The 25,697-nt window shown below is 52.2% G+C and overlaps 2 protein-coding genes across 4 annotated transcripts; one reads left to right on the forward strand and one right to left on the reverse strand.

Moving 5' to 3' along the window:
• The first annotated feature begins 14 nt into the window (after positions 1-14).
• ZNF740 (zinc finger protein 740) lies at positions 15-9,880 on the forward strand. Of its 3 annotated transcripts, XM_037514830.2 has the most exons (7): positions 15-49; positions 847-1,156; positions 3,414-3,563; positions 3,909-3,998; positions 4,469-4,592; positions 4,893-5,011; positions 5,950-9,880. In XM_037514830.2, the coding sequence occupies exons 2-7, from the start codon at positions 1,148-1,150 to the stop codon at positions 6,037-6,039; spliced, it is 582 nt and encodes a 193-aa protein (XP_037370727.1). In that variant the 5' UTR covers positions 15-49; positions 847-1,147; the 3' UTR covers positions 6,040-9,880. The 3 variants fall into 3 exon arrangements, with proteins under 3 accessions (XP_037370727.1, XP_037370728.1, XP_037370730.1); XM_037514831.2 differs by lacking the exons at positions 15-49; positions 847-1,156 and adding an exon at positions 1,163-1,356; XM_037514833.2 differs by lacking the exons at positions 15-49; positions 847-1,156; positions 3,414-3,563 and adding an exon at positions 3,570-3,825.
• Positions 9,503-24,332, reverse strand: ITGB7 (integrin subunit beta 7). The gene is made up of 15 exons (XM_037514816.2): positions 24,269-24,332; positions 18,376-18,579; positions 16,855-17,056; positions 16,603-16,773; positions 15,668-15,909; positions 15,183-15,341; positions 14,819-14,914; positions 14,571-14,660; positions 12,346-12,492; positions 11,885-12,078; positions 11,338-11,561; positions 10,887-11,106; positions 10,542-10,747; positions 10,094-10,251; positions 9,503-9,785 (listed from the first exon to the last, which is right to left on the reverse strand). Exons 2-15 carry the CDS (start codon positions 18,574-18,576, stop codon positions 9,708-9,710), a joined length of 2,388 nt encoding a protein of 795 aa, XP_037370713.1. The 5' UTR covers positions 18,577-18,579; positions 24,269-24,332; the 3' UTR covers positions 9,503-9,707.
• Between the last annotated feature and the right edge of the window lie 1,365 nt (positions 24,333-25,697).

The raw sequence follows: 25,697 nt of genomic DNA on the forward strand, positions 1-25,697 counted from the left end.
CGGGGGCCCGGAGGCGGCGCCCCGCGGCGGGGCGGGCGGCGGGCGGCAGGTAAGAGCACGCCCCGGGGGCGCAGCGGCGTCCGGGCCGACGGCGGCGCCTCAGCAGCGCGCAGGCCGCGGCGCCGCGCGGGAGGGGGAGGGGAGGCGGCGCGCGCGGCGGAGGGCCCGGCCGGGGAGGGGCGCGGTGCCCCCGGCCCGTGCGTCGGGCCGCGGCGCCGGCCGGGGAAGGGGCGCCGGCTGCGGGGACGCGGGCGCGAGCACGCACCTGGCGCGCTCCTCGGCGCTCGCGGGCTCGGGGCGGCGGGCGCGGCCGCGGGCGGGCGGGAGGGAGGGACGCGCCGCGCGGGGCCTCGCCGGCCCGCCGTCCACCCCCGCGCCGGGTTTCCCCACCTCCCGGCGGCCGCGGAGCGCGCGCACGTGTGGCCGGCCCGGGCACACTCTGCCAGGCGTTTCTGCCCGCCCCCCGAGTTCCCAGCGACGGCCCTGGGCTTTCCTCCCACCCGCTTCCAGCCTCCGTCGAGGGCGAGCTTCGCGGGCCGGCCCACTAGGCACAAAAGCCCCGAAGGGCCCCCGCCCCCTGGTGCCTTTCCTAAGATGGCAAGTCCGAGCTGTTGATCTAGTGACAGATTTCCTCCAAAGAGACCCCGCTTACTTTTGCGCTTCTTGACTGCCCCTCCTTGCCAGGAGACCAGTTTCTTCTCTTGACCTAGAAAGCTCTCTTGACTCATGTCCTCTTTCTGAACTTCACAAGGAACGCCTGGCAAAAAAAAATTTTTTCAACCCGCCACAGGTCACAAGGCTTGAGGATGTGGCACCTAATAGCCTCCTCTCCCCTTCTGGTTTCAGGTTTATGAAACAGATTGTGAAGTTCATCGAGAGCAGTCAACTGGAAAACCAAGACTGGCAGACTCTTCATTCAATAGACAGGAGCCAGGCAGAGTCCAGGGATTCTTGCAACATCTCTCTTCCCTTTGGAGGACACTAAGTTTTATTTGAAGACAAAGAAAACTCAATATGGCAGCAGGACTGAAGGGACACAAAGGAGTTGTTACAGTGATCTGGTGACAGTTCTTCCAACAGCAGTGTCTTAAGGAAGGGTGGATCAAGAAACACCTGAACTTTGGGTTGCGTTAAGTGAGAAATCAGCATGGCTCAGGTAAAAAACTCTAGAGTCCTCCTCCTTCAAGATCACTGGGAAGCTTGTTTGCAATTTCACTCTTGAATGCTGCCTTAGTCAACATGTTGACCAGCCCAGTGAGCCAAGCTCTGTATTAAGCACCAGGGGGAGATCTAGAGGAAGGAAAGGAGACAGGCCACAGCCCCTGCCTTCAGGGAGCTTCCAGTCAAATGAAGGAGGTAGGCGATATTGCATCACAGGCACTGATGGGACACCTGCTAAGCAACGTGTGCTCAGCTTACACTTGGTACATTAAGTACTAAGGGGCATGAGGGAGTGGACAGTCTGGTGAATGCTTCATTTGTTTTTTTCTTTCAACAGAAATTTATTGAGCTCCTGTTACATGCAAGGCATTGTACTGGGAATACAAAGATGAATAAGGTTTTCCCTGTCCCCAGCAAGCTTCCAGGCTGTTTAGGGTGGGGTGGGGAGAGCTGGAGAGATAGTCTTACTTTCTATGGGCACAACAGCTTGCACAGTGATTGACTTGTATAGAGACTCAGTGAATATGTTGATTGAAGGGATGTGCAATGATAGAGAGATGTGCAGTGACAGGAGAGGATGCTACCTTTGCCTGGATGGAGAAAGATGAAGCCTGAAGGAGGCATATTTTGCTACATATAAAGTAGCAGAACAGGAGCATTCAGACAAGAACAGCTTGGGCAGAGGCTTGGAGGCATGGGAGAATGTGATGAGGTTAGGAGTACTGCAGGTAGTGTGTTAGTCAGGGAGCAGAAGGTTTGAACAGTTGTTGGGGGGTGGGATAGATAGTAATGAATGGGGAAGTTAGGGTGAGTGAATTGTTTCCTGGAGAAGTAAGCAGATTGTAACCCTTACGAAGGAATTAGACTTTATTCTGTAGGGTGAACTATGTGGAGAATGTTGAACAGCAGAGTGACTTTCCATCAGTGTATTTAGACGGTAATTGCCATTGTGGGACTATAGGATGTGTTAGAGAGGCAGGATGACCAGCAAGGCTAGTGGGATCATCTGGGTAGAAAAGCTGTGTTTAACATCCCCAGAGTTTTTCCCTGCTTTCTTCCAGGGACCCTCCCGTCCCAGTCTCACCAGGATGGCAGCATGATTATAGTGTAATGGGCTTTCTTCCCGCTGCACGCGTAGCTTCCTTTTCTGCACAGTAGGAGCCCTCCCGCTTCTTCTTTTGTCTGGTTGCCACCCACTTTGTGGCATCGTGTTCGCTCTTGTTTTGAGAATACTGCCATTCCCTCATCGATAATTTTGTACTGAGTACTGCTGAGTGCTTTACACCTTACAGTAACCCCATGGCCCTGTGAGTATAGATGAGTATCTTGCACTTAAGGAAGCTGAGAATTAAGTTTTTTACCTCCAGACCTTTCACTCCAAAGTCCTCGAAGGGGTGAGCAGAGTTCCCAGGATATACTTGTTATCTCAAAGGAATTTCTTTTTAAATCACTTCTGGAAGTTTGCTGACCCAACTATTTCTTAAAAATGTTTCTTCAGTAAGAAAAGTCTATTGCTGGCTGAACAACGTCAGTTTGAAGGCTGTAAAGTCAGTTTAAAGACTGTAGCAGTGAAGAGAGGAAATTTTCTTAAATATTGCTCATTTAAATAATTTTAACTGTATGTAGAGCCTGGAACGTGAAAATATATGGGCGTGCATACACATAGATGGGTGCGGAGGACGAGAAATTGTATATTCAACTCTAGAATCCAAGTGTTTTAATTTTATCTGTTGCAGCTGACATTCAGAAATTTTAAAATCTAAAGGGAAAATGAACTAATTTTATTGATAAACCTATTTGTGGGACCTGATGGAATATGTAGTTGGCACTAGATCTTCCATTTAGGGGAACTGGGTGCTATTGTAGGAGGAAGGTCCCCTCGAAATCTCGCATTTCAGTGGGTCAGCAGGACAGACCTCGTGCCCACTCACAAGTAGAAATACTCCTCAGAACCATGTAGCCACACAGGTACACACAAACCGTACCTAGCACAGTACTGATGACAAGTGTCAGTGATGCTTGATAGTTCACTTCATGTACATCTAAATGCTAACCAATGACACAATAAGTAGTTCCTGGTGAGATGACTTAGGGAGGACTCTTGAAGGAAGCAGGGTTTCTCAGTGAGGTGGGAACTCCTTGGAGTAAGGCCGTTTGTTTATAGCTGGGTGTGAAGATAGTTCTGTGGAAGATGGCAGTTTTTTTGTCCTGCCCTGCTGGGTGACCTGACACCTCATCTCCTTTCAACTTAGGCAAGTCTCCTGGCTTGTGAAGGCCTAGCAGGTGTGAGTTTGGTTCCCACTGCAGCCAGCAAGAAGATGATGCTGAGCCAGATTGCCAGCAAGCAGGCCGAGAATGGAGAGCGGGCAGGTAGCCCTGATGTGCTGAGGTGCTCAAGTCAGGTACGGCGCTTGAGTCCGTTGTGGCGCCTGGGGGTTGGGCAGCCCAAGCTCTCTGCCAGGAGATGCCAAGCTTTGATTCCTCCATGCTTCTGTTTAGGGAAGTGGGACTAAGGGGTCCAGCAAGGGAATGAAGGAGCGTGGGCATTTTAAAGAGCCGAGGAAAGTCTTTTCTGTACCTGCAACCCCGTAAGACCAGGGTACATGGAAAGGAATGGATGAGTACTGTCATGAAACCATTGGGGCAGATGGTTTACTGTCACTAGTAAGTTACCTGAAAGCAGCATTCGGTCTCCTGGCTTACGTTCTGAGATGGACTGTGAATTCAGATTTGATTTGTATTCAAAGGGCCACCGAAAAGACAGCGATAAGTCCCGGAGCCGTAAAGATGATGACAGCTTGGCCGAGGCCTCTCATTCCAAAAAGACTGTTAAAAAGGCAGGTAATGGGGAAATCTAATCCCCAAACTTGAAAAGTTTGGGAATGGGGCAGTCCTCTTTCTTCCCTCTGTGACTCAACGTGGAGCTTTCCCTAGATGTTTTGGTCCTTTCACTGCCAGGGATGTCACCCTGATTTTATCCAGAGATCGCTTTGGTAGTTGATCTCTGCTGTCGCTGGAATATCCTTGGTAAAGGAGAGTCGGGGGGCCTGAGAGAGACGTTCCTGAGGCATAGGGGCAAGCAGATTACCGTCGGGTCACTTGTGGATCTCAGAGTGTTGGGTCTGAGAGTCAGGAGCTCAACCCGCACCACCTCCTCCCCCGGGGGGTCTCTTCACTTCAAGGGATGTGGGAAATGATGACGTCACAGAAGTTGCTTTGTCCTGTCGTGAAAGTAGATCCAGAGTAGAATGGAGGCAAGAGAGCGGGCAGAGCGCTGCTTCATGACATGCCTGATTGTTGCCCCCAGGTGGTGGTAGTGGAACAAAATGGTTCTTTTCAAGTAAAGATTCCCAAAAATTTTATTTGTGAACACTGCTTTGGAGCCTTTAGGAGCAGTTACCACCTCAAGAGGCACATCCTTATTCATACTGGTAAGTCTCTTGCTTGTATTCAAAAGGGGAAACCAGTCTGTAGTTCGGAGTGAGTGAGTGTGTGTGTGTGTGTAGCTGTTGTTGGGTTTATTTTAAGGAGCAGATATTAGAGGAGGAAGGTAAGTGAATGAGGTCGACAGGCCACATGGCTCTGTATCTAGTGTCTCAGAGACCACTGGCTCTGCAAACTCTTCCCCAGACGTATACACTGCTGAAAGTTAGCATTTCTGGGAAATACCTGGAATGAGGTCCCTGCCATGTATGCCTCCTGATACGAACCTCTCTCTCCACCTGGCCCAGGTGAGAAGCCATTTGAATGTGATATATGTGATATGCGCTTCATCCAGAAGTACCACTTGGAGCGCCACAAGCGTGTGCACAGTGGTGAGAAGCCTTACCAGTGCGAACGATGTCATCAGGTGAGCCCGCGCCGTCCATCCACCCCTACACATGTGACCCAGGGCCGGCCCCACTCCCTGCCCAAGAAGGAACCTCCTGGAATTTCTGACTATGATAAAGTTAGTCCTCAGAGTGAGGTGCATCTCTCTGGCCTTTTGCAGCTGTTCATAAGAATTACAATTATTAGAATAATTGTAATGGTGGCGGTGGTAGCATTTCTTGAGTACTCTGTCAGGCGCCGCGAGAGCAAACCTGCTGTAGATTGTTTTATTTAGGCCTCGCGTTAACTCCATAAAGTAGCTGTGTCATCCTCTTTTCACAACTGGGGAAATTGAGATTCAGAGCGATTCAGTTTCTCAAGGACACAGGAGAGCAAGGGCAGACACTAGATACAATCGAACTTTACAGCTGCTACATTTTGGAGGAAGAGATATAATCTCTGCCGTGGGGCTCATTATCTGATCCAGTGAAAATGTAGGAGCACCAGAACCAAAACACAACAAGAGCATGAGATGAGAAATGATTACAGCTGACACTTCCTGGATGCTTTGCTAGGTCTCGAGCTTTGTTCCACCCTCTTTCACTGACTTTTTTAATGCTGGGATGAAAGCTTAGTGAGGCAGAGACTTTGTCCTTCTAGTTCTTCACTCTGTGCTTAATCGTGAGATAATCTTTTTGAGTAAAGCAACCACTTTGCAAGTAGGCACTTTTAGCCCCATTTTACAGATGACTGTACAGATTTAGGACTGTTAGACAATTTGCCCGAGGTCACACAGCTGCTAAGCGGCCGAGCCAGGTTTCAGACATCGGCTCACGTCGTTCACCCCTGGCTCGCGCCATCTGTGTACTTGCCGACGGGACATAGAATAGGGCATGTGCCTCCTGGGCGAGGAAGGCACATCTAGCCGACAGCTATCTGGGTTTCACCTCTGTTACTTAACCCTCCCTTTCTTCTCAGTGTTTTTCTCGGACAGATCGATTACTCAGACACAAACGGATGTGCCAAGGGTGTCAGTCCAAGACTTCCGACGGGCAGTTTTCTCTATAGGCGCAAGGGGCCCCTGGTGGTGGGAGTGATCAGAAGAATCTACCGAAGAGTGCACCCCCTCTGGTCTGATGGTCCCACCACCACCCTGTCTGTACCTGTCCCCCTCCTGGAGGAGTGGACCCAGGAGACCAGAAGAGTGCATCAAGGGACAGCGGCCCCAGAGCCTCAGCTCTGTAAATAATCTGAGACTTTGAGTATCTCGGGGATGTTCCTGCAGCATTCCTGGGGAGGGAAGCTAGTCCCTGGACCCTTGGCTGAGGTCATAGATGGAGACTCCAGGCATAGGACCAAGACTGAAATACGGCTCCCACAACCTTGGACTCTAGCTGGCAGCTGAAATGGAAAAGATTGGGGAGAGGGATTTATTTGTTCTGTTCTTGTTTTTGTTTATCCAAAAGCAATTTCAGTAGGCATACTGTGGATACAAGTAATCTAGAGGCATAAAGTCCTGGGATAAAGCAGGGATTTTGGCTGGTCCAGTCCTCCCCCAAAATTGAATTTTTGGTTATAGTTGATCTTCAGTGTTCCACATCCTGCACTTCACCTCCTAGTTGAAGGCGAGTAGGGTCAGGGAAGGCAGGTGAGAGTTCAGCCTCCTCATACACTGTAGGCGCAGAAGAAGAGCAGTGGGAGGAGTGGACGAGGCTGGATCCAAGATGAGTGGACAGGTGCCTCTTGCTCCCTCTAGGGAAGAGCAGGAGTTGTGTGCTTGGGTGTTACGATGGCTCATGTCACACTGGTATCTGATGAGGTCAGTTCAGTGCCTTGTGGAGGAAACTTGGGAAAGAAGGGCCCAGAAAACCCTTTCCTTCTCTCCTTAGGCAGTTGATCCTGGAGATAGTTTGTGGCTACCTCGTTGCCATTGACTCCTAAGCCAGACAGATGTTGAGCAGGAAGTCATGGATGTCAAAGTGGGTTCTCTCTCCTGGTGCCCACATGGAGTAACAACTGTGCAGGAAATAAGGAAATTCAGGGTCCCTTGACATGACCGTTGAGCAGTGGGAGCTGTTCTCCCTGCCCAAGTCCTATCACTGTATTCACGTAGAGGGAATGAGGTCTAGCCTTCGGTCCCAAAGAACAAGATTTTGGCTTCCTTCTTGGTGGCCACCCTCACCCAACAAAGAATTGGTGGTGGGGAGGTGCCACTTGAGCAAGGACTGAGGAAGAAACCTAATATAGGTTTTATTCTTAACCATATTCTTTGCTCCTCTCTGTTCTAACACCACCACCCTGTTCACCCCCAAAAAAGTGATCAGGGGTGTGTGTGTGTTATACGTGTTTGTATGCTCAAAGGTGGCATGTTATTGAGCCAAACCTTCTTGGCCCTCAGCTTAGGAAAGGCTAAGCATAATACGGCCTCCTGCCACCCACACCTGAAGGGTGTGAAGTCTCAGCGGGAGCTGAAGAATTCAAATTAGGGGACTGGAGGGCTTTATTTTAGAGGGTTGTTTTGTTTTGTTTTTTGGATTTAGGATGATGCAACAGGCTGGTGGTTAGGGTGTTTCTAACCCAAGCCAGGTCTTATGAATGAATTTTCTAAGGCAAAATTGAAAACTCTCTTTCTGCTAAGGAAAGGATCCTTGGGAGGGGTTCTGGGATTTGGAGGCACTCCCACGGTGGGGTGAGGGGAACTGTCTTAGGAATAATCATGGAGGCTAGGTGGACCTGACCAAGCTGTCAGTGAGGGTCTGAAGTGGCACCTCCAGGAGGAGGCTTTCATTTCCCAGAGAATGTAAGGAATAGCAGCAGGAATCTCCGGCTGTTACCTATTCCAGAGGGGATAACTGGGGAGGGGGAGGGTCCTTCATACCTCTGAGGCATGAGGATTTCAAGGAAAAAGAAAGAAGTCATGGCACCCTGACAGCATCTGAGATCCTTTTTGGGGGAGACGCTGGGGAATGTGTTGGCACCCTTTGTTCAGGCTTTGTGCTGGCACTCCTGTTTGATGTGGTCCAGAGCTGAAACCTCAGTCCTTGATCTACCCTGTGGTCCCTGCAAGCAGGGCGTGTTTCCTCGTGTGAACCAGCCCCCTTCCTGTAAGGGGCTGCTGAGGCTGGAGTATCATTCACTTCTGGGAAGAATACATTCAGGAAACTGTCCTCTCAAAGCTTTTGAAAATGGGAGGGCTCTTCCCCTGCTACTTGCAGCTAAATGTGTTTATTGAGACGTGGGGGCTGTAGAGGGTATCCCGTGAGTGACCTACGCCCCCAGTGTGTGAATGTGTGGTAGGTCAGGCTGGGCCCTGGCCCTCCCCCACCCCACCCATCTCAGCTTCCTGCCTGTCGGTGAGCTGGAAAGACCTGAGCATTCGTGCGTAGGGCCCAAGGATTGGATGTGGAGGAAGCTCACAGCAGGTGGTCGGTTTAGTTGTCTGGGTGCTGATGTACTGGGGCAGTGGATGTGTGTGGCGAAAGGAGTGACTTAGTGCCCAGAGGGCCTCGGAGCCCCACTGATACTCCGGGGAAACCACAGACTAAGACCGCTGCCTAGGCTTCCAGGCCCAATATCCTGCCTTCTTTGCTGGGGGGGGGGGGGGGGGTCTATCACTGGAAAGATGCCTCAGGTGTGTTTGGGGTGAGGGGAAAGGGAGATAGGGCAGCCTTTCAGAGACCAGGACATGGAATTTGGGGATCTGGGAAAGAAAATGGCACCAGTTTCTGGGTAGGCTGCTGTACCTGGCCCTACCAGCCTTGCCCTTCCCAGTACCCCAAGTCTTCTCCGTCCATCTCCCCAAAGCCTCTTGTCATCTATCACTTAGCTACTGATTATGCCCCTTGGCTTGAATTTGGAGGGTTACATGAGGTGTGGCTGCACCACTTTAACCCTCTCCCCAGATGCTCTTTGCCTCTGCTGTGGCCCTGGGGATTTTATTTTCAATAATTCCTCCTCCCCTTCCTCTCTACCCTTTTTTTTTTTGAATATACTTATTTTGCTATTGGGGGAGGGGAATATCAAATGAACAAGATCACTTTTAAATGGTAGTTTTTATAAGATGTTATAAACTTGTATCTTTTTACCATTAAAGTACAGTGTATGTTCCTTCGTGATATATTTAGAATATTTAAATAAAAATAAAATGGGGCTTTTCTACATACTCTCTCCTCTTTGGGAAGAATATCTGATGGGGGAGCTTTTTCACTGGGGCCAGAGTAGTATTCCTTCTTTCCACCCAAATATATCCACCTCACAACTTCTAGCACCCTGTAAATGGCCGTTTTAAAACCTACCCTCCCACGGGAGGAAGAAGTAGACGTGGACAGTATCAGTTTTGATATTGATAAGAAAAAACAGGCACATGACAGAATGAGGTGCAAATGCTTGCAGTGGTTCTCAGAGTGCGGTCTGTGGCCCTCCCCCACGAGCGTTAGCCTGACACAAGTCCACCCAGCAGTGGCTGCCCAGACAGCCATAGCCGCACACCCCCGCACACTCAAGTTTAAGAACCTAGCTCAGGTGGCAAGAGGCTGTGGTGGGGGAAATGAAATGATAGCTCTGCTCTGAAGACTTTATTATGTACTCTGAGGGGTGAGCCCCGCTCTGTGAGGCTAGAAGCATTCCCCTGTGAGGCTTGGGTGTCGTTTGGAATGCCGGTTTCACGCAGCAGCAGGCGAGTGACAGACCCACCAGTCTCCAAGAGAGAAGAGCCCTGAGGAGTGTCCCTCCCGCCTTCAGGAAAGTGAACTTTCTGCTTGAAAGCGGGGATTGACGGTGGTGGTGATGGCGCTTCTGTAGAGAGGATTGTTGTCCTGAGGAAAGAGGTCGGAAATGATGAGGAAAAGTCCCAGGCCTCGTGCTTTATCCAGCTCTGATGAGCCAGCTGAGAACTTGAGCAGGCCCCTCAGCTGGTGGGTGTTGGGAGGGAGAGGCGGGTGGGAGGATTTACTAAGTGTGCAGAGGAGACCCAGACCAAAGTAGGGGTGGGAGGCAGAGAGCAAAAAGGACTTAACCAGGGCCCTTCCTGGTGGGCAGGGGGTTTAGTCTCAGCACCATGAAGTTATCAGCAGCCAAGCGAGTAAAACCCAGCCCAGTGGGACAGGGGCCAGAGTGTCCCCACCTGGTTCCAGTTCAGCTGCAGCCGCTCCTTCTCAAAGCGCTTATATTCTCGGCGGTCATAGATTTCCACTGAGAGCCGATAGGCCAGGACCAGGACCACTCCCACGACCACAATGCCGCCTACACAGCCCAGCACAATGTCCATGGTGTGGTCTTTCTCTATGGGGATGAAACAACACAGATTTCTGGGTGTGGCCACATCACAGTTGATGGACAGGACCTGCAAAGTGCTTAGCCCCAGCCCTGCTTGTCATTAAAAACGGAACTCGGTAGCATCCAAGGTTATCCTCAGAGCCCAGTGCCTTGTCCCTTTTTCTTGGATTCACAGCTTTGCTTCACACCCTCACCTGTTACCCATTGTCTTTACCTTCCCATCCCCAGAGTTCTGAGTGCCTCCCTCAACTTCCAGGGCTCAGTTTGGCACATCCACAGCTTCCCTGCCCACTTACTCTCTTGGGGTCTCACTTGCAGCACAGTCCTGTCTCCAGCTGTGTTCACCAGGAAGAAGAACAGCTGGTTGTCCAGGGTCCTCTCTTTGCACCAGTTGTCATCCAGGACAGGGCCCGAATCCAGTATCACAGTGACATTAACACAAGCCACCTTGCAGTTGGCAGCCAGAGGACCCGTCCCAAAGGCCCCACACTCTGCACAGTCCCTGTCCAGTGGATACCGATACGTTACCCACTGGGCAGTTGTCACCCACACTACAGGCAGGAAAGAGCAGGGGGTTGGGAGTGGCTCAGCAAACCCAACCCCCCTCCCCTGCTCCCAAGATGTAAGACATGAGGCCTCACCTGTGCCTCTCGCATGATGTCTTGCAGCCTGAGCACTGGTCACACAGGGCACCATAGTAGCCATCCAAGCAGTGGCAGCGATTGCATTTGCAGTGTCCATGCCCACTGCACAGCCCTCCGTCAGGACTGGCACAGTTGTCCGTGTCCCCGCTGCATTCACACGCTCTGCCCGTGTGGTTGGCATGACAGTGACACACTCCACATTGGCAGCGGCCAAAACCTGAAGCAGAGCCATGCTCAGAGTGACAGCCATGCTCCCTGCATGCAGCTGGACATCACATGCTGCTTAGAGTGCATCTGCATCCAGTTTCCTCTCAGGTGTGTTAGACACAGCCTCCAAATCCTATGCCAGAGTCTTCAATATTTGCCCTTAGTGCCCTGAAGCTCCCAGGCCTAAGTACCCTCTAGAGAGTCACTCTGACCCCTCCCTTCTCCAGAAGCCTCCAGGTACCTCCACAGAGGATGCCCTTGTGTCGCTCACAACTGGCATCATCACACTCGCACAGGCGCCCGGAGCTCTGGCCACTACAGCTGCAACGTCCACACTGGCACCGTCCCTTCCCACTGCACAGAGGTCCTGTCCCGTTGGGGCCTCGGCACCCAGATTCAAGATCCGGGGAAGAAAGCTCAGCCTCAGGGCACTCACAGAGCTGACCCAGGCGGCCAGGGACACAGCTGGTGGGGAGCAAAGGAGAGGAAGGGGGTCAGCATTCCCGTACCCCCTGTCCTGTCCTTTCCAGGATTCTCTAAACCCAAGACAGTGGCTGAAGGGAGTCCAGTGTAACGTGGAACACCAAGAGCTAGAAGAGCTGAATTTGTGGAGGGGAGGGCCTCAGCATGCCTGGGAAGCTTTGGGAGAAAAAGGTGGAAACTTGGGATATCTAGGAAAGAAGATGTCTAGAGACTTCAGTGGGAGGCTGGAAGGCAAAGGAAGAAGAATTCAGGGGTTTGTCATTGGTGGGCAGTCACACAGGTGAACAGAAGCAGGAGGCCCTTACCTGCATACCCCACACTGTAGGTGTCCCTGGCCACCACTGCAGTGGGGCGCATGTTGCTTGGAGTCACCGCAGTTACAGTCACACACGGTGTGTAACTCCACAGTCAGCTCCTCTGTGAAGCCAAGGACTTTGAACCTCAGAAGATGGGGCTCCGGAAGGCATTGGGTAGCTTGGAGAGTAACCGAGAAATTCACCTGAGGACAGGATGGGCAGAAACCAGACTAACGTCATGCATATATACACATACCCCAAGCCTGTGGATCATCCAGAACCTTCGCTGCAGTATACCAACCCCCATCTCCTAGAAACATGCTCGAGGAAGCCACCCGTTGGTTCCCTGCAGCAAGGATGGATGGAGAGCTACCCTATTGCATTGTTCTCTGGGCCTGCCCCCCAACTTTTCTTGCTTCAATTTGCCACTCCCACCACTGCTTCCCTCCTTCTGCCTATCTGGTTCTCACCATCTGGTTGATCCTGACATCATTGCACTGGCGCCGATCCCCGGCCTCACCCACCCTCTTCTCTGGACCCCCACACTGAGAGTCATAGGAGATATAGACCCCAGCAGGGAGTGAAGAATGTTCGAGGGTCACAGTGGATGACAGGCTCTGTTGGAAAAGAGAGAGTGAGTAAGTGACCACACGAAGGCAGCACCTTGTGCCTACTCTGGCCATCCCAAGTTCTGCCAGAACCCCACCTTCATCCCCCCTTGGGGCTCCTTCCATCCTGCCCTCTCGGGAGGCATTTCTGGAGGAAAGACCCGTGAGAAGCTTGAGTGGCACACACAGGGTCCATGGCCTCTGATCCGGCACTCTGCTGCAGCAGCAGCAAGGCTGCTGGGGGCAGGGGCTGGCCGTGGGCTGGGACCACGCAGTAGCTTTGATTTTCAAACCCCACATCAGGACTTGTAGCCTGTGTGCATACAGGTAGAAGGGCAGATTGTTTCCATTGACTGTCCTGGAAAATCTGACACTGTCTCCAATGTTCTCCTGTGGGTTTAGGACATGGTCCTTGTCACCAAGGAGCCTACTGTCTAGTTGCAGAAATAAGACCTAAACCCAAGAAATACGTAAAAGTGTTTACGTTTCCTTCTACCTGAAAAACTGATTCCTGTAAATACTATCTCTGCATTGCTTGTTAGCTCAGTGAAAGCAAGCTCCAGGGGGGACGTTCTTTATGTGCAGACTGGGGAGTAAATGTCAGCCTTTCGTCTGTTATCTGGTGACCTTGAACTATTCACTAAGCCTCTCTGTCTGCATCCCCAGTTATAAAACAGGGATGATGAAGGGTTACCAAGCAGGGCTTTGTTTGTTTTTACGCAGACGAACTGTGGTGTAGGGGCCTCCTTGGTGGTGCAAGGGGTTAAGATGCAACCGACGAAGCTAGCCACAGCCACTGCAGCACAAGTTCAATCCCCAGCCAGGGAGCTACCCATATGGCGCAGCAGACCTCTCCTGTCTCTCCTGCTGCTCCTCTCAGCAGTGTGTTTCAGTAGATCTGCCTGTTCTGTTCCCCACTCTGTCTCTGGTAAATCCTCTCACCCCCACTCCCCCACACCTGTGGTCTACACCCCAGCTCTTGTATGCATAAATAAATCTTTAAAAAAAAAAAAAAAACTGGGCCTCCCCTGGTAGTGCAGGTGGTTGAGCGCAGCGCTGTGAAGCTGTCCACAGCTTCTGCAGCGCCAGTTCGGTCCCAGCCAGCGAGGATCCCACATGGCGTGGCAGACCTCTCCTGTTGCACCCGCTGCTCCCCTCACCAGTGTATTTCGTCAGTCTGCCTGTTCTGTTCCCCACTCTGTCTCTGGTGAATCCTCTCACCCTCCCGCGCATCTGGCCTATACCTCAGTTCTTGTATAATTAAAAGAACTTAAAAAAAAGCAAAACTGGGGGGCCTCCCTGGTGGCTCAGGCAGTTGAGCACCGCACTGTGAAGCTGTCCGCAGCCTCTGCAGCATGGGTTCAATCCCAGCCGGCCAGCAAGAATCCCACATGGCGCGGCAGACCTCTCCTGTCTCACCTGCTGTTCCCCTCAGCAGTGTATTTCGTCAGTCTGCCTGTTCTGTTCCCCGCTCTGTCTCTGGTGAATCCTCTCACCTTCCCACACCTCTGGCCTGTACCCCAGTTCTTGTATAAATAAATCTTTAAAAAAAAAAAGAACTAGGGTATAGGCTAGAGGTGTGGTGGTGAAAGGATTCACCAGAGACAGAGTGGGGAGCAGAACAGATAGATTTGCTGAAGTACACTGCTGAGGGGAGCAGCGGGTGAAACAGGAGAGGTCTGCTGCGCCATGTGGGTCAGCTCCATGGCAGGGCATCAAACTCAGGCTCAGGCCATATTGGTGATAGTGCTGAGACTTAACCCCTAGGCCACCAGAGAGGCCCACAAGCAGGGTTTTAGTGGCTTAAATGAGATAGCCAAACAGTGCACAAAATCAAAGCAGTGAATGTTACTTTGCTTTATGGCCCAGAGCTCCATGCCCTGTACCCAGCAGGCTTTCTAGATTTATGAATGCAGGAGTGAGTGCGTGCATGAACTAGTCTGATAGGCACGTGCAAACTGTGGGTAGAAGCAATGAGGTGTTACATCAGAAGGTGACCTTCCCCGCTTAATCCTGTCACCACCCCCTCAGGACCCTCTCACTCTTCCCACTGCCCACCCTGTCCATCCCCCGTCCCTGGCCCTCACGTTATATGCGTCCATGATGAGCTGTAGCACATTGCTGGAGTCCTTACTCAGTTCCCCCACCACAGACTTCGGTATTAGCTTACTCAGCTCCTGAGTTCAGAGGCGTTAAGGGAAAGGGTAGATCACAGCTCTAGGCAAAGGGGCTTCTGGGGGGCTGAAAGGAGGGCATATAAGGGTGGGGGAGAGAATGGAATTTGAGGGGATTAGAAAGGCTTAGGGAGGGGTCTGGGGCTTCAGACAGCTCTCACCTGGTAGAGGGGAAGTATGGTGCTGGTGACTGCAAAGATGGGCTGGATGTTCGCTGCAGAGAGGGCCTGGGCTACCTGACCCACTGAGGGATAGTCCTGGGGCGGGGGTGGGGGCAACGTGAGCACCACAGCCCTCACCCCATGCAAGAGCCCATAGCCCAGGGAAGCCAGTAATCAGGGTTCCAGCTGGTTCCGGAGGCTTGGCAAGGAGGAGGGAGGGACTCAGGAGTGGGAGACACAGATTCTGTCAGCGCTGGGGGGACATGGTGATGAGACACTGGGGAAGACAGCAGGGTGGGTCCTGGTAAGGAGAATGAGGCTGGGGGTGGCAGTCTGGGAGGAGAGGAGAGAGGGTGGGACTCACAAAATCTGGGCTTCGACTGTAGAGGCCATTGCCATCCAAGTGGCAGCGCCCATCACTGGGCATGAAAATGCCGCCCAGCTTCCCATCGCCTGCTGTGTGGAACGTGTCGTCTGAAGTGAACACCAGCAGCCGGGACACATTTTTCCAGCCAATCTGCTCCTGGGAGGGGTTGGGGTAGGCTGTGCACCTGGCCTGGCCCCCAGCCTTGTCTGCCAGCCAAGGACTTGACCAGACTTGCCCATCCCCCTGCCTCCAGCTTCCTACTCCCCAGACCCCAAGAGAGGGTTGCTTGCTAGCAGAGACCTTCTTGTGATTTAGGAAAACATATCTTCTTCCCCCAGGCTACCAGGAAATTGTCAACATAAATATGTAAACTACAGCAACTGTGATAGGAAAGGCAGCCCCTGGGCACACGCACTGCACAACCTAGGTGGCATCCTAGCCCCAAACAGCCCTTCAGACTCACCTCTGCCCTCCCTCCTTACCTGGCAGAGAGCAGCCTGCAGAATGGCGTCGAAGCCACCTTCGGGCGAGTCTAGGTTGCCAGATACATTCTGGCGCCCCACCTCTCGCTCGAAGGCCTTGGCATCCTCCGTGAGGGGCAGCACATGGTGAAAACTGAAAGGTGGCTGGCAGCGCTCCAGCCGGCTAGGGCAGGGGTGGCGCAGCTTGGAGGGCACTGTGCTCACAAAGGGGAGCACCGTTTTGTCCACAAAGGAGCCAAAGCCTACGAGGGAGGAGGCATGAAGGCTGACCAGAGGCAAGGGCGTCGCAGGATGGGGGCCAAGGCTGGGGACTCAGAAAGGAGGGGAGGGGGTGGGAGGCTGGGGAGGCTGTCACAGAGGAGGAGATAACGGGAGAGAGTACTAGAGGGCAGGGCCCCAGTGCCTGGTAGGGGCAAAAGGTGACTCAGAAGTGGATGATGGGAGGGATTAAGACTAAGGGAGGCTGTGCCCGGTGGGGGTCAGGCAGTTTCCTGAGGGCTGAGGAAGAATGTCAGGGTGTAGGGTATAATAGCAGGGTGAAGCTTGGGGGGGCTCTTGCATAAGGGAGAGATAAGCGCAGAACAGGCAGCCAGGACAGTGACACTTAGGCCTTGTCCAAGAGACACCAGGCTGAGGCAGTATTCAGGTTGGCAGGTCCATGGACCTCTCTGAGCAGTCTTTCCAGACTCTGGGCTGGGCTACCCCCGCTGTACAATGAGTGCTCCTGTACCGTCTCGCCTGTCCCCTCCGGGTCTGACCTAGGGGGCCGATGTCTTTGAGGAGAAATGTCAGGAGCCCGTGGCCGAGCCAACTCTGTTAAATACAGAGATGGCGGCGGGGGCCTTGGTGTGTCCAGGACATGGCAGAAGCTAAGGCATCTGTGAGAGGGGAAGTGACGGGTGGGGCGGGCGCTTGCGGGGCAGGACTCCGCTCACCTATGCGCACAGACCCAGTGACGTTCTTCAGCCTTGTCAGCAGGGCCTGCCCCAGGCTGCGCACCTGCTCCAGGTCGTCCTTCATGGAGTAGCTCAGGTCCATGAGGTAGTACAGGTCCACGGGGTATCCCTTAGCACGGAGGAAGTGGACCCCAAACTGCTGGGGCTCCCCTGGGGGGCCGGGGCTGGGTCAGCCTGGTGCTTGGGATCCCAGCCCAGATCCCAGCCCCCTCCCGACAGGCCCCAACTCACCCGGCCGCAGTGTAACCCGGATCCGCTGCGGTGCCAGCTGCGTAGCCCCCTCGCCATGGGTGCCCTGGCTGAGCGGCTTGTTCTGCAGCACCTCCGGCTTCCCGTGGGGCTCCTCCAGCTCCTCCGGGGGGCAACCCCGAGCCAGCAACTCCTCCCGCAGAGCACAGCGCCTTTCTGCCGCCTCCCCCACAGTGGTGAAGTTCTGCACAAGCAGAGGCGTGGGCACCCCAGGCCCCCCGGATCCCTCAGAGCCAGCTCCCAGGCCCACCTGGCCATCCCCTGCCACTTCTAACCCACTCAACCCGCGGAGCCCCTCTGACCTCCCCGTGCCTCCCCACCACGCTGCCCTCCGCTGGTTCTTTCTTCCTAGTCTGAATCCCATTTTCTGGGTCACTCCCGCTTCCCTTCCCTCTGGACCTCCCTCCCCTTCCTCAGCCACTGGCTCTTCTGGTCCCGGACATCCAGTGAGATCTCAGACACCCCACTACCACAAAAAATAAATAAAGCCTGGCTTCCTAGTCCAACCTCTCCTGCAAGCTCTTATCAAAATGGGAAGGGGGGGGCCCTGGTGGCGCAGGGGTTAAAGTCTCAGCACTATCAAGCTATTGCCAGCAAGTTTGATCCCAGACTGGGCACAGCAGACCTCTCCTGTCCCCCTCTGCTCCCCTCAGCCGTGTATTTCAGTCAATCTGCCTGTTCTGCTCCCCGCTCTGTCTCTGGTGAGTCCTCTCACCCCACCCCACCCCCACACCTCTGGCCTACGCCCCAGTTCTTGTATATATAAATAAAATGTCTTTTTAAAAAAATGAGAAGGGGCCCAGGCTAAGACCCACAGTTCCTGCAAGGGGAAGGACAGAGGCAGAAGACGAGACCCCTCCCCCCAATGAGTCTGGCACCCCTTGGACTGGCTGGGCAGCCACAGAGGAAGGAAATGGTTAGAGGAGCTTGTCCGGAGCCAGCCCCTGCTCTGGGGGGTGGAGGTAGACACATCCCTGCTGTCCCAGAGCATCCACCTGGCACCTCTGCCCTCTGCCTCCTGCCTTCTCTTGAGCATCCCCCTGCCTTCCATGCCCCAGATTCCCCATGCGCCTTTCTCCAGAGCCTCAGCCACCATGGCCCCGCCTCCTCGTGAATTTGCCCGCATCTCTTATCTGACTCTTATCTTGCTTTGAGAGAGACGGTCTGCTTAAGCTGCCAAGCCTATGGTATTTTGTTGTGGCACCAGGTCCTCTATCTGTGTATTAAGCATAAGTCCGACAAGCACATACTTCCTCCATATTCATGGTCACAAGTCTTCTCCATGTATGGACAAACACAGACGCAGACATGATTGGACATGCACATGGCACTTACACATGCTCACACACACAACAGTACGTAGAAGTCCCGTGTGCACAAACTCAGTCACACACAGGACTACAGGTGCACCCACAGAGCATCACAAAATCACACAGGTGCTCACACAATCTTACACACATCACATACACACACAAGGTTCAAAGGCCACTGGCCCTTCTTTACCAGTTGCTTGCACCATGCACAGCTTGGGTGTGAGAGGATGCACTGCCGACAGGAGGGTGCTGGCTGGCACGACCCCAGCAGAGACAGGTCAGGATCCCTCCGTGCTGCGGCCTTCCCTAGGGATGAGATCTTGATGTCCTGCTCACTCTCACCTTTGCTCAGGGCCACCAGGAAAACAAGGGTCATTGACAAAGTCATCATGACCTGTAACGAGATACCAAGGGACATGGGTCCTCAGGGAGGAGGTCCTCTAAACTTAGCCTGTGATTGTCAGTCTCAAAACTGTAGCCCAGCTCTTCTCCCCTCATCATTGTACTTCCCTCTGTGGATTCAGCAGTTTCTTCAAAATGGCAAGAAGGGACAGGACATGGCTGGATTATAGGCCGCAGAGAAGACCAGTCTTTCCTATGTGCAGACTGCCCAAGGCCAGAGTGGTGAAATTGGCCTAACCAGTAGTCTGGGGATTGACTGGAGGCCCTGAGATCTACCCTCAGGTTTTTCACCTAGACTCCAAGTCACAGTGGAAATAGAAACAAAAGGAAATGACCAAGTCCTGGCTCTGACTTAGTTACTCACTGGCTGGGTGGCCAGTCAGACTTTCTCTCTGGGCCTTAGTTTTCACAACTGTAAAGTAAGGAAGTTGAATAAATAATTTTACGGTCTTGCAACTGTCATAATTTTGTATTCTAAATAAGGGAAGAGGGTCAAGAGCTCAAAATAAAGGAAGAAAGACAGTATAAGAATGAGAGGGAAGAAGGGCCTCCTTGGTGGCACAGGGGTTAAAGACAGCGCTGTCAAGCTGTTGCCAATCTCTGGTGAATCCTCTCACCCCTCGCACCTCTGGCCTACACCCCAGCTCTTGTATTCATAAATAGATAAATCTTAAAAAAAAAAAAAACACTATTGTTGCATACAAGAACTGGGGTAGGGGCCTCCCTGGTGGCGCAGGTGCTTAAGTACCGCACTGTAAAGCTGTCCGCAGCCTTGGCAGCATGGGTTCCATCCCAGCTGGCGGGCAAGAATCCCACATGGCATAGCAGACCTGTCCTGTCTCACCCGCTGCTCCCCTCAGCAGTGTATTTCTGTTGTCTGCCTGTTCTGTTCCCTGCTGTCTCTGGTGAATCCTCTCACCCTCCAGCACATCTGTCCTGTACCCCGGTTCTTAATTTTTTTTTAAAGATTTATTTATTTATTTATATGAGCACTGGGTATAGTCAGAAGCGCAGGAGGGTGAGAGAATTCACCAGAGCCAGAGCGGGGAGCAGAGCAGGCAGAAGGACCGAAGTACACTGCTGAGGGGAGCAGCGGGCGGCAGGAGAGGTCTGCACGCCATGTGGGACCCTCCTCTGGTGGCCGGGGAGCAGCCGGGGATTGAACCGGCGCTGCAGAGGCCGCGGGCAGCTTCGCAACCCAGCGCTCAACCGCTGTGCCACCAGGGAGGCCCCACCCCAGTTCTTATATAAATAAATCTTAAGAAAAAAACAACTGGGGTACAGGCCAGAGGTAAGGGGGAAGTGAGATGATTTACCAGAGACAGAGTGGGGAGCAAAGCAGGAGGATCCACTGAAATACACTGCTGAGGGGAGCAACAGGGAGACAGGAGAGGTCTGCTGCGCCACATGAATCAGCTCCCTGGCCCTGGGTGCTGCTGTGGCTGTGGATAGCTTCATAGTGCTGCAACTTAACCCCTTGCGCCACCAGGGAGACCCCTAAATAAATAAATCTTTATTAAAAAAAAAACCTAAATGTAAATGATTAATCTATAAATTCTAAGAAAAAAATATAAGGGTAATGCTTCAAAATCTTGGACTCAACAATGGCTTCTTAGGTATGACATCAAAACACAGCAACAAAAGAAAAAACAGATAAATTGGACTTCATTAAAATGGAAAACTTTTTAAAAAATTTATTTTTGCATAGACGAACTGGGGTGTAGGCCAGAGGTGCAGGGAGGTGAAAGGATTCATCAGAGACAGGGTGGGGCGCAGAAGAGACAGGAAAGATCTGCAGCTCCCTGGGCAGGGATCGAACTCAAGCTGTAGTGTTAATAGTGCTGAGACTTAACTCCTAGGCCACCAAGGAGGCCCTACAATTGAAAACTTGTGCATCAAAGGACACTCTCAAGAGAGTGAAAAGATAGGTCATGGAATGGGGTGGGGGGGGTGGAATTGCAAATCCTATATCCCTCAGCATGCAGAATATGTAAGGAATTCTTAGGACTCAACAACCACAAAATTTTTTTTTTAATTGGCGAAGGACTTAAATAGACATGTCTTTACAGAAGACATACATGTAGACAATAAAGACATGAAGTGCCAGTGGTACTCAATCAACATCATTGGGGAAATGCAAGTCAAAACTCCAATGAGACATCACTTCACCTGCAGCAGGATGACTATAATAAAAAAAATGGAGGGCCTCCCCGGTGGAGCAGCAGGTTGAGCGCAGCCCTGTGAAGCTGTCCACAGCCTCTGCAACGCAGGTTCGTTTCCCTGCCGGCCAGGGTGATACCCACATGGAGTGGCAGACCTCTCCTGTCTCACCCGCTGCTCCCCTCAGCAGTGTATTTCGGTCAGTCTGCCTGTTCTGTTCCCCACTCTGTCTCTGGTGAATCCTCTCACCCCCACCCCACATCTTTGGCCTGTACCCTGGTTCTTGCATGCATGAATAAAATAAATCTTTAAAAATAAAATAGAAGAAAAAAATAAATAAATGAAAGAAAAAATGGAGTCCTCCTATGTTGCTGGTGGGAATGTAAAACAATACGATCACTGTGGAAAAGAGTTTAGTAATTCCTCAGTAAGGTAAAATACAGAATTACCCAATGATCCAACACAACCCTCCTAGGTATAGTCTCAAAAGTATTGAAGAGAGGTGTTCAAACAAGAACTTGTTTATGAATGTTATAGCAGTAGCAGTCACAGGAGGCAAAAGGTAGAAAGAACCCAAATGTCCATCAACTAATGAATGGATAAACAAAAATCGGTTTAGGGGGCCTCCCTGGTGGTGCAAGGGGTTAAGCACAGCACTGTGAAGCTATCTGCAGCCTCTATAGCCTGAGTTCGATCCCCAGCCAGAGAGCCACCCACATGGCGCAGCAGACCTCTCCTGACTTGCCCGCTGCTCCCCTCAGGAGTGTATTTCTGCAGATCTGTCTGTTCTGCTCCCCACTCTGTCTCTGGTGAATCCTCTCACTGCCCACACCTCTGGCCTGTACTCCAGTTCTTGTATGCATAAATAAAATAAATATTTTTTTAAAAATCAGTTTAAGCATACAATGAACTATTATCTTCATGCCGCAAGGAGTCATGAAGTACTGTTAACCTGCTACAACACCAGTGCACCTTGGGAACATGCTAAATGAAAGAAACCGCTAACAAAAACAACACATATTGTATGATTTCATTTATATGAACTAGCCAGACTAGACAATCCAGGGAGATTGAAAGTACATTAGTGATTGATAGGGGTTAGAGAGGAGGGGTGAAGGGGAGTGGCTGCTAAATGGGCGGTTTCCCTCTGGTCAAAAGTTCTAGAACTAGATAGTGGTTATGGTTGCACAACATGTGAATGAACTTAATACTACTGAATCGTACACTTTAAAATAGTGAAAATGGTTGATTTTATGTGTATTTTTTTAAAGATTTATTTATTTATGCGTACAACAACTGGGGTACAGGCCAGAGGTGCGGGGACGGGGAGGTGTGTATGTGTGAGAGGATTCACCAGAGACAGAGTGGGAAGCAGAACAGGCGGATCTACTGAAATCCACAGCTGAGGGGAGCAGTGGGGAGACAGGAGAGGTCTGCTGCGCCCTGTGGGTCAGCTCCCTGGCAGGGATTGAACCCATGCTGCAGAGGCTGCAGACAGCTTCACAGTGCTGCGTCTTAACCCCTTGTGCCACCAGGGAGGCCCTATGTGTATTTTCACACAATAAAAAATAATAGAAATTAAATAACATAGTGAGAAATCTCCCATTCCTATTCCCATCCACCCGTCTCCTCCATACCTGCTCCAAAGAAATAACCATCATTTATTTTCATATTTTGTTTCTTATAATCTTTGTAGAGATTATTTTATATATACAAACTAATTTGAACACACACATTTTCTATATATATATAATATACACACTCTTCAAATGGTAGAATCAAATAGAATTCTACAAATGGTAGATTATTTTACAGACAGTTTTGCACTTTCTTTTTTTTTAATTACTTTTTTTTTTGGAGATTCTGCTACCCAAGACAATAAAAATCTTCCTTGTTCACTTTACAGCCATGTAGATTTCCATTTCACAAATGTATCCTATTGTAGGTAATTAATTGCTTATAACGGAGATTTAAGTTGCTGTTAATTGTTCAGTTATAACCAATGCTGCAGTGAACATTCATGGACTTTTTATTTCACATGTCACATGTAAGGGAATCTGTCAGATAAACCTTTGGGACAGGATGCACTGGGATGAACAGGCATCACTTGTGTGTCGGTGGCCTGTGCTCGCTGGTATCCCCACCCAACTGCTTGTGATGAGTCCACATCCTCCTCGGCCGGGGCCCAGACTCAGACCCAGATGCCCTGCTCCAAGCATGGGGAAGGGCGTGAGTTATTAGAAACTGTTGACCACCCATCCCGCCGCCCGCCAGCTGTGACCTCAGGTGTAATATTTGTATAACGAAGCCTCCACTCCCCCTCCACACAGGCCCCGGGCTCAGCCTCAGTGCGACCTCAGCCCTGTTGCCCTGCAGCTGTGGTCACGGAGGGAGGCGCAGCTCTGCAGCACAGGCCTGTCCTGACTCATCTCTTACAGGTGGGGCTCTGTTGCTCACGCTGTTTCCGCAGGATAGGGTAACCCAGAGACCTCAAGCCAAGCCCATGTCCCTTAAAGGGGGCCTGGACTCCCTGGGCAGCCCTCTCCAATCCTCTGCTCCCTTTGCTCCCCCCTCTCCCATCCTTGGGGTCCAGGATCTGTGAAGTGATTCTCTGAATCTCTCTTTCTTTCTCTCTTCAAATACTGAATTACATCTCTCTGCTGCTTTTTCTTTCCATTGCTTCACAGTTCTTTGTTTTACTTCCTTTTCCCCTTTGACCCTAGCCATAGAATGGCAGAACTTTCTGCTTTAACCTCCTCCTTACAAATGGAAACCAAAATCCCAAAGCATAAATGACTTGCCAAGGTCAACAGTGAACTAGAGGCAGGAGGGGGTCGTGGCAGATAAGGCTTTCCTCGCCTCCAGCGCTGGCGTCACTGTCGCCATCACTGCAAGTTCTTGCCTGTCACCTGCTCCCCAGCGGCTCTTCATCACCTCTTTTCTCTTTCCTTGAGCATCTTCTTCAATCTTGTCTCCAGGGTCATCCCATTTTCCTGGCCTCAACTCTGACTGCAGGATATACTCTCTAGCCCCCTCTGCAGCTGAGAACAGCCTCTTCCCCGCTCATCAGCTCTGCCAGGTCAAGCGGAACCCTCTGCTGCCCACAGTCACAGGAGGGAAAAACCAAGCTGCTGGCTCCACTCTCCAGGGGTGTGGGGACTGTGACCAGCTGTCACCTGGGAGGTCCAGGCACTGGCATTAGGCAGGAGGGCGGGGAGAGCAATGCGGGAGACCACCTTACCTTGGCATAATTCTTGGCACAGGGCAGCAAGAATGCATCGCCCTGGTCTTTCCTCCCCCAGCCCCGCTCAGTGCAAGGGAGAGAGAGGTGGGGGAGAGGAGGGTGGGCGAAGCCGGAGAAGGAAACAGGGACAGGGACTTCAGGAAAGCGAAAAGGAGTTCCCAGCCTTGCTCAAGTCTCCACAGAATCACGGGTGTCTTCAGGGCCCAGCCCTCTTCCAGGGAGGTGAGGCCCAGGCTAACAAAGAGAGGAGACGGGGAGCCAATGCCATGGTACTCACAGGTGCGTGCAGAGCGGCCTTCCTCGCTGGCAGCTGGCAGCAGCCGTCTTTGTGTACTGATCTGGAAGCCTACAGAGGAGGAAGTGACACGCCTGGGTGGGGGAGTTTTGTGGGGGGTGACTACTAGAAGGTGGAGCAGATAGAGGTGGAACTGGGTCAAGTTGATGGTGGGGATCTGGAAGGAAGCCCAGCGACTGAGCTCCTATTCTGTGCTGAGTGCATCGTGATGTTAAAGAAAATCCTAACAAGCACCTCATGACATAGGAGTCAGTAAACAACTCCCTCGCCCGTTGTACAGATGCAGAGATGGAGGCTTACAGGCAGGAAGGAAAGAACTTGGCCCAAGGTCACAGACCTTGGTGCCCAGAGTCTGGGATTTCCATCCAGGTCTGCCTGTCTCAAAACTGATGGCCTCTCCACTTCCTGATGTAAGAGCATAGCAGGAAGAACCATGGCGGCAGCGTTGCAGAGAGGGGGCCTACGTGACTACTGTTCATTTTGAAGACCCAGTGCCCTTTGTATCACCAGGTGTGCTTAACTACCTGACCTCTGTAGCCAAACTGCCCAAGTCAAATCCCGGCTCTCCCCTGTACGAGGTGGTGGGCTCAGGTAAGGCACTTCACCCTGCGGGTGCCTGTGTTTCCGTCACTCAAGTGGAACCCATAGGACTGTTGTCAGAACCGAACGAGATAAGTCCCATCAACTTGGAAAAGAACCTGGCACGCACTAAGCGCTTAGTGAGAAATAGCAGAGGAGAGAAGTAGGGGGGGTTGAGAAATTCAAGGGCCAGACTGCTGAGAAATTGGAGAGGCTCAGGGCCTGGCTCAGCGAATGAGACTGGGGCCCAAGGAACCCAGACGGCGGTGGACCCTGGGGAGTGCGTGGGAATGACAGCTGGAGCCCAGGCCCGCAGACAGGGCAGGAGGGGTGTGGAGAAGCTATGCCCCAGGCCCACGCTTGGCCACAGGTGACACGGTGGCCAGCAGAGGAAACTGGACATGAGGCTGTGTTTACAGGTCTGTCTTCCCCGCTAGACCACTCTGTGCGAGCAGGGCTGACTAGTCACAGCAGCAGGCGAAGTGCCTTTCTCACCTGAGGCCTCCGTAGGTCCCCATGGGCAGCCATGCAGCTGTGGGAGGGACAACTGGGGCAAAGGGGCACCTTCTTGGGGTGGGGGGGCGGGCGCTATTTTGGACTTCAGGCTCCGGGGCCTCCTACCCTTCCCCCACAGCCAAGGGTTACCATGGCAATGACCCTCTTCCCAGGAGAGGGCCGGTGGTTTCCTCTAAAGCTTCTTTCACTTTCTTCTTCTGCTTTCCTCCACTCTCCCTGCCTCTCCCCTATTCTTGTCTCCTCCCCTGCTCCCACGTCCTCAGCCTCTGTCTCCCATAAGCACCAGTCTCCGGCGAAGAACATCAGGCACAAGGTA

The sequence above is a fragment of the Talpa occidentalis genome, unplaced genomic scaffold (genome assembly GCF_014898055.3).
Source record: "Talpa occidentalis isolate TD23 unplaced genomic scaffold, MPIMG_talOcc4v2.1 talOcc4.16, whole genome shotgun sequence".
Classification (NCBI taxonomy): domain Eukaryota; kingdom Metazoa; phylum Chordata; class Mammalia; order Eulipotyphla; family Talpidae; genus Talpa; species Talpa occidentalis.

What these genes read in the sequence shown, in the direction of transcription:
- ZNF740 (XM_037514830.2), top strand. An exon ending in CCAAAAAGACTGTTAAAAAG is followed by an intron (nt 3,999 to 4,468) that starts GCAGGTAATGGG and finishes TGTTGCCCCCAG; the next exon opens with GTGGTGGTAGTGGAACAAAA. An exon ending in GCACATCCTTATTCATACTG is followed by an intron (nt 4,593 to 4,892) that starts GTAAGTCTCTTG and finishes CACCTGGCCCAG; the next exon opens with GTGAGAAGCCATTTGAATGT.
- ITGB7 (XM_037514816.2), bottom strand. Translation starts at nt 18,576, where the DNA reads ATGATGACTTTGTCAATGACCCTTGTTTTCCTGGTGGCCCTGAGCAAA. An exon ending in CACTGGGTCTGTGCGCATAG is followed by an intron (nt 15,910 to 16,602) that starts GTGAGCGGAGTC and finishes CCTCCCTCGTAG; the next exon opens with GCTTTGGCTCCTTTGTGGAC. An exon ending in CCATACTTCCCCTCTACCAG is followed by an intron (nt 14,661 to 14,818) that starts GTGAGAGCTGTC and finishes CTCTGAACTCAG; the next exon opens with GAGCTGAGTAAGCTAATACC.